The sequence below is a fragment of the Pseudorasbora parva genome, chromosome 17 (assembly GCF_024679245.1).
Source record: "Pseudorasbora parva isolate DD20220531a chromosome 17, ASM2467924v1, whole genome shotgun sequence".
Taxonomy (NCBI): domain Eukaryota; kingdom Metazoa; phylum Chordata; class Actinopteri; order Cypriniformes; family Gobionidae; genus Pseudorasbora; species Pseudorasbora parva.
In genome coordinates this window covers 24,884,701-24,901,264 of record NC_090188.1, presented here as the reverse complement: position 1 = coordinate 24,901,264, position 16,564 = coordinate 24,884,701, and the positions used below count along the sequence as shown (strand labels likewise).

Genomic DNA, 16,564 nt, shown 5'->3' with positions numbered 1-16,564 from the left:
TGTAGCCCATTTCCTGCACACGCCTGTGCACGGTGGCTCTGGATGTTTCTACTCCAGACTCAGTCCACTGCTTCTGCAGGTCCCCCAAGGTCTGGAATCGGTCCTTATCCACAATCTTCCTCAGGGTCCGGTCACCTCTTCTCGTTGTGCAGCGTTTTTTTGCCACACTTTTTCCTTCCCACAGACTTCCCACTGAGGTGCCTTGATACAGCACTCTGGGAACAGCCTATTCGTTCAGAAATTTCTTTCTGTGTCTTACCCTCGTGCTTGAGGGTGTCAATGATGGCCTTCTGGACAGCAGTCAGGTCGGCAGTCTTACCCATGATTGCGGTTTTGAGTAATGAACCAGGTTGGGAGTTTTTAAAAGCCTCAGGAATCTTTTGCAGGTGTTTATGGTTCAGGTTTTCATGAGCTGTATGCCAAAATCATCAGTATTAAAACAATAAAAGACCTGAAATATTTCAGTTGGTGTGCAATGAATCTAAAATATATGAAAGTTTAATTTGTATCATTACATTATGGAAAATACTGAAAATAACTTTATCACAATATGTATATATATATATATATATATATATATATATATATATATATATATATATATATATATATATATATATATATATATATACTCTTAAAATAAAGGTTACTTTTTTAACGTCCGTTAAATCTTTATATTCCACAAAATGTTATATATATATTTTGTGGAATATAAAGATTTAACGGACGTTAAAAAACTAACCTTTATTTTAAGAGTAGCTTATAGGCTATTTTGTTGTTTGTGAGTCCGTGTACAAAATAGCCTAATATGCTGAAAAAAACGTGTCAGCCATTTCAAGTATTTAATTAGGCCTACATCCTACAATTCTGACCTTGAAGTCTTTCAAAAAAGACCTAGGCCTAATTTGGACTAGTGGAACAAAATGTTACAAGATTGTCAAAATGAAATGTTTTTATTTTTATTTATTTCCATCGCAAATTTGCACCGCCATAGCAACAAACATCCGGTCACTGAATTGATAAATCCAACCTGAACAATGACTCAGTCTGACTGCGTCTGTCTTGGTGACTCATAGGCTACCCCGTCCCATTGGACTTTACAAACTGTCTGTGGATTATCAAAAATAATCATATATTTAGGCAAATTCTATCGGACTTTCGTCAGTCGAATAATTTCGAAGTCCGTATTATTCAATTATTTATCTAATTTTTAATGAATTTAATTCTTATCAATCCCACCGTCCACGCCCAGGCGCAGTTGCTCAGTGTTGATTGTGGGGGGCGCCGATAGGATGTGATGTTGCTCAATGACGCACATTCTAAGGAATTTCTGCGGCAGCTATAAAACACCTGAAGCGCTTTTACCTGTCTAGTGAATGGTAGACACTGGTGAAGTTAACATGGGCACTGAGTCAGAAAATAGCAGCGTCCTTAAAGAGGGTTTTTTGGTGAAAAGGGTGAGAGAAACTCGTTTGATTTTTTTTATCCATTCACATGCAAATAAATTCCCAATTTTACTGGATTATTAATAAATTATGTTCTTTTTAGGGCCATGTGGTTCAAAACTGGAAAGTTCGATGGTTTGTACTTAAATCGGACAAACTTCTGTATTATAAATATGAAGGCGGCAAACGGGATTCCTGCCATCGAGGGACGATCCACTTGATTAACTGCAGAATCACCTGTCCTTTCCTGGAGTACGAAAACAGACCGGTAAGTGAGCACAAAGTATTACATTAACAAATATTATATGAATTAAAGACTGTCTGGATATTCATAGCCATAAATATGCTGAACGTTTCCCCACAAATGTTTTCGCACACTGTTGCTACATCATTTAAGTAGCCTACAATATTAAAACTGATAATGTATTTTTTATGTTAAAAAATGTATAATGTGTATAACTGATCATCACAAAGTTATAGGCTAATGCAATATTCGCGTTTAACAAAGCAGCCTAGTCTGTGCTTTTAAAGGGATAGTTCAACCATGAGGTCACCCAGAAGTAAAATTCTGTCATAATTTACTCACCCTCAAGTTGTTCCAAACTTGTATAAGTTTCTTTCTTCTGCTGAACACAAAAGAAGATATTCTGAAGAATGTTTGTAAGTTGTAAGTTTGTAAGTTACATTCTAAAGTAAGGCATTAGAATAGCCTTTTGCATTATAGCTTAGTTACTTCTTATGGAAAGTGACATAGCTTATTAATTAACATTATTATTTAACATTCAACATTCAATTGGTTGCATCCACAGTCTAAACAGATTTCATTAGGGAGTAGTTTATCAGTGGTCTGCTTCAAATTACACCTTGAACACTAAACCAAACACTGGGAGTGTCAGTGATTTAAATGTTCATAGCCTCAGGTCATGCTTCATATGAATTAACCTTTCATTATTTTGTTTAGCATTGCTCACATGTACTAGCATGTCAGGAACAAAGCTTTTATTTCTCCCAGTAAATCTTTGCAATGTTTTTGATATTTCATATTGTGTAACAGCTGCAGTCATTGCCCGTTTCAGAGAGATTAAGTTTGAAATGTTTGTGGCAATTCCTTTTATATGCTTTCTTCTGATGCAAAAAGTGCTGCACTTTCTACCAACAACTTACATTTTTTAGGTTGGGACTGAAGGCTGTTGTCATATTAACCACATTTTACACCCTGTAGTTGGTGCTGAAGCTGCTGACCAACACTGCAGAGGAGCACTTTCTGGAGGCTTGCATGAGGGAGGAACGTGATGAATGGGCTGAGGCGATTGGTGCAGCAATACAGAAGCTCAACCCACATGATGCACAGACCCTTTCCCCATCCCAAATTAAAGGTTCTACATCACTCCAGCTTCACAATGTCAACCTCAGGTAGCAATGAGTGCAGTTTGTCAATATATGTGAGTATGTGTTTGTGACTCCATATCTAACTGTGTATCTATATATCAGTCAGGTGGTGGACTCCATGTATGATGTGCACAGTGGTATCCGGCTATGCAGTCATGTTGAGCAGGGCAGCTCTTATACCAACTGTTTCTCAGGTCAGACACTCAAAAACACAAAGCATTATTTAAAAAAATGGCATTGTCTCTTGATAATGTTAATGTTTGTGAATGCTGCTGTTTAAAAGTTTAGAGTTGGTAAGAGTTTTTAAAGGTTTTTGAAAGATTATGCTCACCTGCATTTATGTGATCATTATACAGTAAAAACCGCAATATTTACAGTAAAATACCTACTTTTTACTCCACTCTTCAGTGTAAAATGAGCCATCATTCTGATATGAGTTTTAGTTCAAAAGAAAGGCATTAATTTGAAATAGTATTTTGCTATTTTTTAAACAAAATAGGCTTTACTGTCAATTTATCCTTGCTGAATAAATGTATAAATTTCTATCAATAAAAAATTTATCAATTCTATCAATAAAAAAATTCTATTAATAAAAAATATCTTACTATCCATTAACATTTGAATAGTAGTGCCAAATGTACAAATGCGTATCCCTTTCCTTTTTAGTCGTCATGATTTTGTCAAGGAACAACATTCCTGTCTAAAAACGTAGTCCTAACCTTATACCTACCCCTAAATCTTACCCTACCAATAACTTATCCCTAAAATCAGAGGGAAAGATAGGCGTCAGTCTTATTGTAAGCCTAAACCTGACATTAACTATAAAGCTACACTTCAAATCTGATTGGTTGGTTGTAACGTTGTTCCAATATCAACAAGGATGTTGATCCAGGATCATGTTCTACTTGGTGAAATCATGTTCACCTACCTTTTAGACATAATATCAACAGTTACTTTGTCCATTTTTTTCTTCTGTCAGTGAGTTACTTGGTTTAGTCCTGAAAGAATTAGTCTCTTTGAAGCAATCTGTTGAGTGAATAATTAACTCATAAAGGCAGTCACATGTCGCCATCTACTGGTGATACAATATGACCTGCAGAAAGAGTCATTGTGTACTCACTTTACACTGTTTACACTTTACTGATCCAGTACTGTTGGTCTATATTTCACGAGTTCATACTTAAATCTGATTAAATAGAGTAAAGTTTATGCGTATTTGGCTTGCTGTCTGGGGAGGGCTCCGGGCTCAGATTTTTAGCCCGAACCCAGAGTAGCTAAATCTGCTCCACTCGTGTTTAATTAGGATTAATTTTAGGTTATGTTATCTGACGTACTCCACTTGTTTAATTTGTTTTGATTATCTGCCGTGTTCCATTGTTAATTAGGATTAATTATCTGAATGTGCTCCTCCTGAAATTTGTTAATAAAACATAACATAATCTTTGTTCAATTGTGTGTATGTATGTGCAGGCTCAGCAGTGGTGGATTGGCTTGTGTTTAACAAGCTGGCTTTGACCCGTGTGGAGGCAGTAACATTAGCCTCTGCGCTGCTGGATGAAGCTTCCCTGCGTCCAGTCGGGATCAGGAGCGCAGACGCTCTCCGTAACGCTGCTCTAGGAGAACAGTTCCTCGATGATTCCACTGCACTCTACTGCTTTGTATGTTCCCAAATCTCTTTCTTTTTGATTTGTTCTCTACTGCTCAACTCTTTTGTAATCATATTATATACTAGATATAAAAATAATATGTCCTAATTAATCCGAACAAATATGATTTCTCGAACAGTCCCAAAGCTTCCAGAAGAGAGGCAGTGTAAAATCAGAAAAGTCTCGGTCTGCGGTGGAGCTGAGCGGAAAGGTGGTTAAGAGAGGTTACCTGCTCAAACAGGTGAGGACCCTGCTATAAGTGGAGTTTTCAATTGAAATACACTTGTTTGTGATGTTAGCGGTCTTGTGTGTTTACTCACCTGTTTATTTGTGTCAGGGGCACAAGGTGAAAAACTGGAAGGTAAGATTGTTTGTTCTGAGGGCCGAGCCTGGTTTCCTGCACTACTATGACCCCAGCAAGGTGAGAAGAATGCTGGTGCAATTTTACAGATTTACAAGTACATTTATGCTGAAGCCTGAAGAAATCATGTGATGGCTATTATTGTACTGACTTGTTTACTTCCTGATGGGCACCTTTCTCAGGATGACATCACTCCGGTTGGCGGTATATCTCTGCGTGGCTGTCTGGTGTCTGCCCTCGATGATAACGGCACACCGTCAGGTGAGTCAAACTTTTGTCTCTTCTGTGGAAGTCTCTGAGGTGTGATGTTTACCCGTTCCCACAAATGAATATTTACAAAATAATCACACATATTTATTAGAATTAAGGAAAGACTTTGCCACTGACTTAAATGATTCAGGCTTTGTTGTCTTGGTAGCAGTAATATTTACAGGTATATGTCAACACAGAATCTAATTGTCACTTTCTTGTAATCTTCAGGTGTTAAAGGTAAAGTGCAGGGAAACCTTTTTAAAATCATCACTCAGATGGAGACACATTATTACATCCAGGCCCCAACACACGAGGAAAGGATGGACTGGATCCAAGCTATTAGAAAAGTGACTTAATTATGCTACACACTGCACATTCAAACAATAACTACACTTACAGGTCATTGTTGGTATTGCTATTGTTGTTAACAAATGATATTTTTATGTTGGTTATGTGCAAGCTAAAATAAATAAATAAATACAGTGTTATACAGCTGATTAAAAATGTATATTAATAATACAAACATATATTAATTAATAATATACATGGTGCCAGCATGAGGCCTCATTCTATTTAGAATATTTTACATTTAATCCAGATTTTCAAAAAAAATTCAGTGTCGCTGATAAAGTCTTTTTAAATGTTTTGTGCATGAGTTTGTTTGATATATTATAAGTTGGTAAAGCTTATACATTCAGTGAATGTACTATGAATGTGTGAATTATGATGTGGATTTGTTTTTTGTTTTCTACAATTTTGTAAAAATAAAGATTTATTTGAATAAATGTCATTTGGAAATCATGTCTCTGATGTGCATGCCTGCAGTTTTGTTATGAACCGTAAACATGTTTTTACCTGCCTTCCATTTGTCTACCAAGTTGTTAGTTAACCGAACTGACTTCACGTCTTGCACAAGTCTGTTGATGTGTTGCTATGGATAAAAAACACACACCGTGCCTATGTGCATGTTCCTCTTTCTCAAATGCCCAAAACACATTGGCCTTTAGTGTCTTATGGATACTTTCCGAGACATAATGATTTGTATACTGTACAAACTGTATATTCTAGCCGCGCATATGAACCCTATCCTAAACCTACCTACATTTTGTTTTGCAAAAAATTAGTTGTCCTCATGGGGACCAAAACATATCCCTACAAGTACATAGATTTTATATATATATATATATATATATATATATATATATATATATATATATATATATATATATATATATATATATATATATATATATAGTATGTTTTACTATATGTAAAGTATGTTTAGTATGTTTTTAAAGCTATTTAGTTTACATAGACAGGAAGTGTCTACGTAAACCATGTCATCATGCACGTTTGTCCTCATAAACCATATACAAGAACACACACACGCATTAAGTCCAATAATCAGATCTTAAAAGTTCTTTAAGAAAAGTTTACTGTTTACAGTACATATTGCAATTATTTTAAGTATTGAAAGATATTCAAGTAAACATTGCTATATGAACCTAATCATTAAAGTCATTTAATACATGCTTCATTTGCAGCATTAAGTGTGTAGATTGACAGCACCAAGTAAAGGCTTCAGATGGACTTTGAGTCCTTTTTCTTCAAACAAATTCAATCGCAGCGAACTGGATTTTAAAGCGAACATTCGGGTGTCAGTAATGAATGCTTATGTCCCTGTACATTCACATGAACAAAAAATGAACAAAAAACGATTCTCTTATGATTCGGAGTTATTCTGTTGAAATGATTTAACCAGTTTTCAGACAGTCAAACAAAAACATGTTGTTGTTGATACATTCCTATAGATTAAACAGTCAATGCTAGCATCCCGGGTTCAAAGCCAAGGGTATGCATGAACTGGTCAAATGTATAATTTGAATGCAATGCAAGGCGCTTTGGATAAAAGAATCTGCCAAATGTGTAAATGTAAATATAAATGAATTTAAACATCAACAATTACTGCTACAGCACACCTAAAGTCCTCTACATATAAGTGCATCTAATGGAACAAATGAAGGCACTTTTTCTTCCTTATCAAAGAGCCAGATAAACTAATATATCTAATCACAAAGCAAACTAAAAGTTAGGTAGTACATTATGCATTTTAAAAACTATCTTCTGAGCTAGTTAATAGCAAATCATTCTTAATTTAAATCTTGATTAGAACTCCACATTTTTGTAGGTTACAGCTGTTAACACAGCTCCATCAGAAATTTTCTTCTACAAATGTGTCCATACAAACACAAAATCTGTTTAAAATGAACAGGCTCTTTTGCCACTGCAAATAATAATAATAAAAAACAATTAGCCTAGCAAAACAAACACAGATCCAAATGAAATGAGTTCAAGACTTTTCAAACGACAGAGCGCTCTGGAACTTTACAACAATTGTGTACAGTACACTCAGGGTTCTAAAACCTTAGTTTAGTTGCTTCTATGAATAGTCTGTCATCATGGCAAGCAATTGCTCTCTTTCTCAAGCCACTTTGGTGAGCTGTAGGTCTCCATGAACTCTAAGAGCAGTGAGAGATGCTAGCTGAGTCAATCTGTGAGCAAAACCACACAGCGGCTGCCCGTCCACCAGGATACGGAACTGCTGGTGCTCGCACACAATTTCCATCTGAGAGATAAAGAAGAAAAACAACATTATTGTGATAGAAAGGTGTGACATTACCAACAATTTTAGCTTTATAATTGATCACACCCTCCAAACACACACCCTACCTTAAAAGGCTCTCCTGGAGCAAAGGGGAAGAAAGACAGGGCAGTCTCTGTAGCGCCCCACTGTCCTGACAGACGAGCGTTACGAACCACAGCCTTTTCTGAAAAGTTCACCTTCAACTCCAGGCCCACATCACCCTCGATTTCCTCATCCCCCTCTCCTTTAGGCTGGCATGACACTAACACTACCATACTAAAGAGACAGACAGAAAAAAATATGTGGGCATTTTTAACATTGGATTTTGCAGGTTTAAGAACAAGCATCATTTTAACAGACTGAGTCAATTGCATGGAATTTGTTTAGCCACTTTGATCTGTGACGGTCCATATCAAATCACATTATGAACCATTAGTTTCTGGATAACCCTTGCCAAATATGGCCAGGATCATCCAAGCTGTTTTTTTGTATAGATCTGGCTGACTAAGCCTTCATGGGAATTGACTTTGTCCAACGCTGGCAAAACAGAAGTGAACAACAACAGCTGGAAAACCAAATGTATTGCACTGTTAAAAAAAAATGAGAAGAGAAGAGAAGAGAAGAGAAGAGAAGAGAAGAGAAGAGAAGAGAAGAGAAGAGAAGAGAAGAGAAGAGAAGAGAAGAGAAGAGAAGAGAAGAGAAGAAAGTTAGAAAAGTATGAACCATTAAAATAGTAGGCTCAATTGCGTGAACCATTTACTTTTATTCGTGCATTTCATGTGCGGAGCTCCGTACAAATGTAAAAATCTGCAGTAAAACTAAAATCGTAAGGTTCCTTACATATAATATTTAACACAATTAACAATTCATTTGGAAACTGTAACATTATTATATACAGGGGAAAAATCTTATTAGTTTTTTAAACGATTGACAGGACTAATATAGCTACAGCATTGCTGTCAACATTGAACATTGAAAATAAGGGAGATTTCCCGGAATCCATCCCCAAAATAAGGGATTTTTTTTTTTTACACGATTCTTGTCCACAAACTAAAAAAAAAAAAAAAAGAAGAAGCACTAATCATAACAGTCTAAAGAGTTTATAACTACACAATATATATTAAGCATAATGTTATTGACATTATGCCAGAGCTGCCTTGGTCTATTGTCTGTAATGTTTGTTTACTGTAATATTTACCAGTAAAGAGTATAGCTTTTTTTATACATGATTCTTATACATGATCCCACAAACTAAAAAAAAAAGCACTAATCATTAACAGTCTAGAGTTTATAACTACACAATATCTATTAAAGAATGACAGACCAATGTATATGTTTGAAGTGCTTTATTTAGGAACAAATTAACATTACTCGGTTTTGGTTTTGGTTGGTTAAACCTAGGGATGGGTATCGTTAAGGTTGGTATTACTACTCTTAACGATACTGCTTATCGGTCCGGTACTTTAACGGTATTCTTATCGGTACTTTTTGAGATTATATATATATATATATATATATATATATATATATATATATATATATATATATATATATATATATACACACACACACACACAATTAACAAAGATACACATTATATAGGCCTGCACAGTGCTTTAATTTCAGGAAGAATTCTAGTAGGCTAATCAAACGTAAAATAACACTGCATAGTTTATCATAAATAGCCAAAATAATGCTTATTAAAGCTGGTTATTCATTCAAGAGCTGTGAGTGATTTTATCTTTGCATTTGGTTGTTTAATTCGCAGTAATTCGTCATCATGTTTATTTACACCGCTGCCTCTTTAAGACAGATGTGCAGATCTATAGGCGACTGATAATAGGCAGATACATTACACTTTCTCCCGACTATCCATAATAACTACGTCCATTTTAGACACAAACTGTGTTTAAGAGACTCTCCAAGCCGGTCATTTTGACATAGATGTTTGAGTACATTTGATCGTTTAGACACGAGTGTGAAACCGAAAGTGTGATTTGCTCGTCTCGTTGCGGCTGTTTCAGAGTGCGCGCGCCGACTTGGGAACAATCTCTTGCACACATGTTTGTGCTTTTAATCGCTCTTTTTATTATTAAACGCGTCCCACAATTTACCAACAGTAGCTAGACTGCATTTTACAACAATCACTGATCGTGCTTATTCTGTCATTGCGTTTGAGTTATATGGAGAAATGACAGCGTAGGCAACTGCTGCAATGGGAATTAAGTTGCGCTAGATATGAATATCAAAATTATAATCTTTGCCAAAGAAGCCAAAATCTAAATTAAATCACATTATCACAATCTAGTGTAAAGTGAAACTAGGCTATTTGAATGTTTAGTTCTGTCCGTGGGCTGTCGTTTTGTTCTCTCTCTCTCTCAGTAGACCGTTAAGTTAAAAGCTTCAGACACAGATGTAGTTGCGTGTTCTGAGTTAAGACAATCAGAGCGTAAAAAACGGGATATTTTACGGGAAAATACTAAAACGGGAAGACAGCGGGAAAAGAGCTAAAATACGTGAGAAACCCGGGAAAAACGGGAGGGTTGACAGCTATGACTATACAAGCTATATCTATCTATATCTATATCTTTTTTTACGGTCTATGATTTATATACCTTACATGCCTATAGCATACATATACCGTATAAATATACAATATGGAATAAAATGCAACATAACACACATAACATAATCCATTGCAAAACACTTGAGTTCTGTGTATTCTCGGTTGGCACCCATGTTTTCTTCTGGAGAGTGGAGACGTAAAAACGGTTGAATCCCCGATACAACTGCTTCATTGTGCCAACGCACTGAAGGCGCGTCTCATTCTCAATGAACCGAGTCATTCAGGATGCCCGATGTATCCGTGCATGGACAAATGAACGCAAGTGCTGGCGAAACACAGACAGACAGGTGTGTCTGATACGAACCTTTTGGGCTGCTTGTGAACAATACCCATCACTATCAGCCTCATGGTCGGCCGCAGACCCCCTTTGATCTCTCCAACATAGTCCTCTTCCTACAGGAATAGTGTTTTACTGTCATTCAAACATCTATACAGGCCAGGCAAAATCCGAAAAATTATAAATGTACTGATTTAAAATCATCACGATTTCTTTAACCCAGTGCTGCGAGACAAGAAAAAGAAACGATCATCTTTTCTGAGTTTACAGTTTATTTATGCAGATTATTGAGCCTCATCATTTATCAATGTAACAGTAGGCGAATTTATATAGCATATTAATAATGTCATGTAGTCAAATAAGCTCAGTCCGTACGTCACTGGTGTAACACAATCAGTCTCGGTGACTGATAACCGTAAGCTATAAAATAATCGTAATTATAGGCCTACTTACGTTTCGGATGTTACCCTTATCTGTCATGCTTTCTTCTGTCGCAGTGGTTTAGTTTAGTCGTGCAGGTGTTGCGTTTCAAGCGAGAGGACAATAGCTGTCATGCACGGAATTGATCATGGCAGAGCGCGAGACCGGCGTTGAATCTGCGAACCCCGCCTCGCGCCACCGCGTTTCCATGGAAACCATCACAGGCAGTGAGTGATGATGAGGACAAAAATACAGTAGTGACTTCAGCAAATTTCTAAATAAATGACTGAATAAAGTATGTTGTTCAATATAAGAAAAAGTCGCCTTGAGCCAAAATAAATCTGATCTCGTAATTCCAGAAATAGCCTACACTGTAAAAAAAAAAAAAGGCAAATGTTGAACTTTTGCAGTGCTACAATCGACTTGGATGTTTAAGTTAGGCCTATTTCAACTTAAATTATGTTAAACTGACTTTTAAAAATGAGTTACATCTTGTATAACTAATAAAAACAAGTTTAACATTTCTTAACTTATTTTGATGAGTTAAAATGTAAAAACATATGTTGTTATAACTTATTGAACATATAATTTTTTACAAATTAACATGTAAACTAGGTACGTTTTGTTTGAAGGCTGCATTTGAATCATTAACCGTATACAAGGTGTAAATTATATCAAGATAAATTCCCTTGGGAATAAGTTCATATAGTAGCCTAATGGTGGAATGACAAATATGGACAACACACTCAAGAGAAATATTATCAGGTGCAGCTTGTTGCACATTCACATCTAACCAGTCCGGAACTTTGTTTCTGTTTTTATCACCTAGAGAGAGTTGCCAGGGATTATAAGCTCCAAATTACTGATCAAATTTCCCTTTGTCAGTCTCAATGTTGTCTTGTATCCTCTTGGGACCCAGGGCCAGAAATAGACTTTTCTCCATATTGTCAACTATTACCACACTTATATGAAAAAATATTTTGTAATTATAGGCCTCATTTAAAGCTGAATGATTTTCAAATTGTTTGTTTTAAATCAACATCTCAGGAAAATTGTTATGGGGTTTCTAATCAAAAGATGACTTTTTTGTTGTTGTTACAACATTGATTTCATAAATGTCCACTGTAGAGGACACCAGGACTTTTTGGAGACACAACAAAGTGAATAAGGAAAGAAATTACATATCAATATTGCTATGAAATATAACATATTATTATGAAAATGTTGCCAATTATTATTACACTTCTATTTTCATTACGTTACACCAAAAACATAAATACGCACATTAATGCAGACACTCCAGACAGTGTCATTGTAGGCTGTTGAATGGGAAAATCCAAGTAGGCTATGGCCATTTTACCCACATGTTGCATAACGTTAAATCATATATCATTGCATTCCATTATATATTTTATAACATAGGCCTAGTTCAGAATCATCTTTAAACAAAGTGTTTTTTTTTAAATCTTGAAACCTACAAATTAATTGGTGAATTAAAAATAAATCCCTTTTTTAGCCTGCATGCAATTTCATGTCGTTTTATTTTTTAAACATGAGTCCTTGTGCATGTCAACTATAGAGGACAAAACACACACACACACACACACACACACACACACACACACACACACACACACACACACACACACACACACACACACACACACGCACACACACACACACACACACACACACACACACATTTGATTATATATATATATTATCAAAATGTTTCCCCCCCATTTTTCTTATGCTAAAAACAATATAATGACATGGAAAAAAAAACCCACACACAAAAACGTACATTTGCGGTGGCATCAACGTTTTTAAATAACTAGTTAGAGTGCAGCAAGAGAAACAAACAAACAAACAAAAAAATATTGGATTGATATGAGACATAATACGACGACTGCCATCACCATATAATGTTTAAACAAACACGTAACATTGTTCAGCCATTCATGACCTATTTTTTACATGTTCATGACACTAATAAACGAATTTTTAAAAATCGTGAGTGTGCTTAATTCACACTTCACACATCTGCGTTTAGACACGTTACTATCAAAAACATTTTCACAATAAATCCATAAGATTTCAGGTCACGACAACTATCCACCAGAAAATAAACAAAATAACAAAAAAGTGAGAGATGACTTTGGGAGACATGGGAGTCAAATATTACTAAAAAGTATCCTAAATTGTTTACCGCCAGAGGGCGCTATAGCGGATCAGAAAGGTGAACTGAGTCGCATTCAGATCTGTCAAATCGTTTGTACAAAATAAAGAGTAATAATTTAAATATCTCTGTACATGAAATGTAAGTGGAAATTAACCACAGTAATATCTAATTAAATTTAAAAATACTTCTCACATACGAGCTGTGATTGGCCCATCCTTCCAGCGCTAAGAAAAGTGTCAGGTGACTACATCAGCAGGAAATTAATTGTAAAGATATATTTAAATCTGAATAATGACACAAATAAACTAGCAAACAGTCCAGCACATTGTGATACACATTTTCATTTGATTCTACCGCATATATTTCATTCCTATTGTTTTGACCCTTGAACTGACAGCTCCTGGATCAGCTGATTGAGTCACATGACTCAGCTCGCTCATGGCCACATACAGCTGTGGGAAGCGCGTTTGTACCAGTTTGTACGCGCTGCTCTCTAGTGTGAGATAAAAAGGACAAACCCAAAGCGTAAGTGCTAATTTAACGAAATACTTCTTTTTGTACATCAGCGTAAAGAGATATACAGAATTTTAATAGTGTAGTCGATCCCCTTCCCGTTTCCTAAACTATATGTGGGCATTATATGTTTTGTTGTCAGTATTTCACGTTGAAGAGCTGATATAACTTACAACGAAAGTTTGAATCACACTGATCGCAATGTAAATACGTTATGAAAGTCGTCGAAAACGAAATGTTGACATGTCTACTGTAACTTTAGAATAGTTTTTAATCTTACAAACATGTTCTGCACTTCTCACATGACTCGCTCAAGTCAATACAATTTTGTTGATTTTGGAATGTTATTGAATAGGCTTACGTTACATTAATATTGATTTGATCTCAGTTGAGATGGTTACAAAACCAGACATGGTTTTCTTTCATTTCATATCCCCTCCAGTGGATGTCGAATACTCCATAACACACACACCCGAGGTCAGTACTCTGTCCGTGGACTTCAGTATTTTACTGAATTAAAGCGGACAATCTATCATGCATCCGTTTGGCCATGAAGAAGAGACCTCCAGGCGGGAGCTCTTTGGTTTCTTCACGCGGTGTTTGCGGCGCGGAGAGTGGGAGCTCGCGGCAGCCTGCGTGTGTCAGCTCGGAGATGAGCGCGGAGATGATCCCCAAAGTCCACGGGACATCGTTAAAGCCATTGTTACTCACCCATATCTGCTCGGGTGAGTAAAGCCTTGACTTTCTGAAGTGGAATGCTTATTCGAGCCATACTAAAACACATGAGCATAATTGAAAACCCATGTAAACAAATGCATTTTTCTCTTTCTGTCGATATTGCTTACAGTATAGTATCTCTCTGTGGTATTTTGGCGGACACTGTTGTTGTAAATGTATATAAGTGGTACTCAACTTTTCATTATAGAGAGATTTCAAGAAGATGAAGGTAAGGGAGTTTAAGAGACACATCTGTTATTTTTCTATTTATAGGTGGGAAACAGTGGGTAGCCCTCACAGATTGGCCTGGTATTGGCTTCAAGTCCTGGAGAAACAGACTAAAATAAAGGTGTGTGTTTTCTGCTAGTTATAATTTTCCCATCAATGCTTTAAGCAGGACACTCATCACTATTATCAGTACTTCCTTTTCCTAATGCAGAGTATGGTTGTATATCTTCTCTGCAGGTGAGCGGGTCTGTAAAGAGAGAGCTGGAGTTCCTGTTGCTCTTAGAGGAACTTGAGGACATCCCACAGTCTGTACTTAAGGTGGACTAACTCAAACTACTGTATGTTACTGTATTTTATGTAGTTTGCCCAGACACTTTTGTAACAACTTTATGGCCTTATGTTGATAAAGCACAGATTATTTCCTTTGAACTCCCTTTGAACTCTGATAAGGTTCTACTCTAAATAGTTGCTGTTTTGCATGTGTGCACAGTTGACATGTAATAATTCTTTCTTTTTGCTCTCCTTCCATTTATTGAATACCCTTTCCATGTTAAAGAGTTATAATCCCAGACCCAAACAAACCAAAATTGACATTAAATTTGATTTAAAAAAAACAAAAACAAACTTTTTATAAAGCAATAGTCTACTATGCAAACACCCCAAATGCCAAATTGCTAATGAAACAATACAAATTCTTATTGTTGACTAAAATTCTATCCTGTTAAAAAATCTTTCGCTCTCTGACGTACCAGATTGCGTGAAATCAAATTGAAATAGACAACAACAAACATGACTTTACATTAAGGAAAAAAATAGGTGTATCCTTGGTGGAGAAGGAAATCCCAAAATGCACTGCAATAAGCTTATTGAAGAAAAACAATCCTGGCATACCAGTTGAAAAAAGTTTATTATAGTAAGCAGTATTAAAAAGTATAAAAAAAGAAGAAGTGATTTTGTGATTTATTAGAGTATCGTCATTGGCTTAGTAACAAACCATCTGATCTAAGCTAATGCTCATCTAAGCTTGTGACATTAGCTAATTGAATTTCAAAAACATACTTTTTTTATAAAGGAAGTTGCAAATCTTAGGCAATTGTTCATATTACAAAAACGGAATTCCACCTTTTTCCTATGCCCAATGAAGCCTTGCACAAATTATGGGAGTAACTTTCTCTAGTCTAAACGGTAAATAATTAGTGGAAAGTTAGCTCTGAACACAATAAAAAGCATTTTCAAAAATTATGTACAATGAGATGATATTATTTTACTTACCCTTCATGAGATTATATTATTTTACTCACCCTTCAACCATCGAAGAATAAAAGGAAAATTAAAAGTGTAAAAGCATTTACAAATTACTACAACAGGCAATGAATAACCTCAAAAGCTCAATTATTTCCAAAGCAATATCACAGACATGTTAAATACCACTGTCGTAATTTGTCTGTATAATGTAACATACAAAAATGTTTATTAAGTGAAACATTGAGTGATGGTATTTCAAAGTGACTTCTGTCATTTTGACAGACAATAAATCTTGTATTTACCTGAATTAGAAGCATTCCAGTAAACACTGCTAATGGGATTATAATTAAAAAAAGGTAGACAATTACATTTTAAAGCACCCATGTGAAAACAAACCTGGAAAGAGAAGAAAGAAGAAATTCTTAGTGCAATCCAGTGATTTATTCATGGAATATATCGTAAATTAAATCAGGAGAGCAGACCATAAATGCACAGTATATGTTGTCATTTTTATAATGTTTAAGCAGAACACAAAGGAGAAAAAAGAAAATAATCAGATGGAAAAGAATGCAGTGACTGAAAAGAGCTCTTGCTATAGATATTCTTGTTATACTACAAG

The 16,564-nt window shown here is 35.7% G+C and overlaps 3 protein-coding genes across 7 annotated transcripts in view; 2 read left to right on the top strand and 1 right to left on the bottom strand.

Annotated features, from left to right (window-relative positions):
- The first annotated feature begins 1,323 nt into the window (after window positions 1-1,323).
- Window positions 1,324-5,650, top strand: plek2 (pleckstrin 2). 2 transcript variants are annotated; one of them, XM_067421870.1, is made up of 9 exons: window positions 1,324-1,457; window positions 1,549-1,713; window positions 2,668-2,858; window positions 2,937-3,028; window positions 4,305-4,492; window positions 4,620-4,691; window positions 4,818-4,901; window positions 5,024-5,102; window positions 5,322-5,650. In XM_067421870.1, exons 1-9 carry the CDS (start codon window positions 1,377-1,379, stop codon window positions 5,447-5,449), a joined length of 1,080 nt encoding a protein of 359 aa, XP_067277971.1. In that variant the 5' UTR covers window positions 1,324-1,376; the 3' UTR covers window positions 5,450-5,650. The 2 variants fall into 2 exon arrangements, with proteins under 2 accessions (XP_067277971.1, XP_067277970.1); XM_067421869.1 differs by having other exon boundaries at window positions 4,620-4,721.
- An 867-nt stretch (window positions 5,651-6,517) lies between these two features.
- Window positions 6,518-11,259, bottom strand: si:ch211-10a23.2 (Galectin-related protein A-like). The gene is made up of 4 exons (XM_067421427.1): window positions 11,094-11,259; window positions 10,668-10,756; window positions 7,824-8,013; window positions 6,518-7,719 (listed from the first exon to the last, which is right to left on the bottom strand). The coding sequence occupies exons 1-4, from the start codon at window positions 11,118-11,120 to the stop codon at window positions 7,576-7,578; spliced, it is 450 nt and encodes a 149-aa protein (XP_067277528.1). The 5' UTR covers window positions 11,121-11,259; the 3' UTR covers window positions 6,518-7,575.
- A 2,940-nt stretch (window positions 11,260-14,199) lies between these two features.
- Window positions 14,200-16,564, top strand: part of zfyve26 (zinc finger, FYVE domain containing 26) — a 30,748-nt gene continuing 28,383 nt past the window's right edge. For all 4 annotated transcript variants that reach the window (XM_067420677.1, XM_067420676.1, XM_067420675.1 and 1 more), the window contains exons 1-3: window positions 14,200-14,480; window positions 14,746-14,821; window positions 14,938-15,018. In XM_067420677.1, the coding sequence (XP_067276778.1) occupies window positions 14,290-14,480; window positions 14,746-14,821; window positions 14,938-15,018 (348 nt within the window). In that variant the 5' untranslated portion in view covers window positions 14,200-14,289. The remainder of the gene's footprint in view (window positions 14,481-14,745; window positions 14,822-14,937; window positions 15,019-16,564) is intronic.

Coding starts and splice junctions, on each gene's coding strand:
- plek2 (XM_067421869.1), top strand. CDS start 1,377: ATGGTAGACACTGGTGAAGTTAACATGGGCACTGAGTCAGAAAATAGC. Junction 2,859..2,936: donor CTTCACAATGTCAACCTCAG/GTAGCAATGAGT, acceptor TCTATATATCAG/TCAGGTGGTGGACTCCATGT. Junction 4,722..4,817: donor GAGGTTACCTGCTCAAACAG/GTGAGGACCCTG, acceptor TATTTGTGTCAG/GGGCACAAGGTGAAAAACTG.
- si:ch211-10a23.2 (XM_067421427.1), bottom strand. CDS start 11,120: ATGACAGATAAGGGTAACATCCGAAAC. Junction 8,014..10,667: donor GTTCACAAGCAGCCCAAAAG/GTTCGTATCAGA, acceptor CTGTCTCTTTAG/TATGGTAGTGTTAGTGTCAT. Junction 7,720..7,823: donor CTCCAGGAGAGCCTTTTAAG/GTAGGGTGTGTG, acceptor TTTATCTCTCAG/ATGGAAATTGTGTGCGAGCA.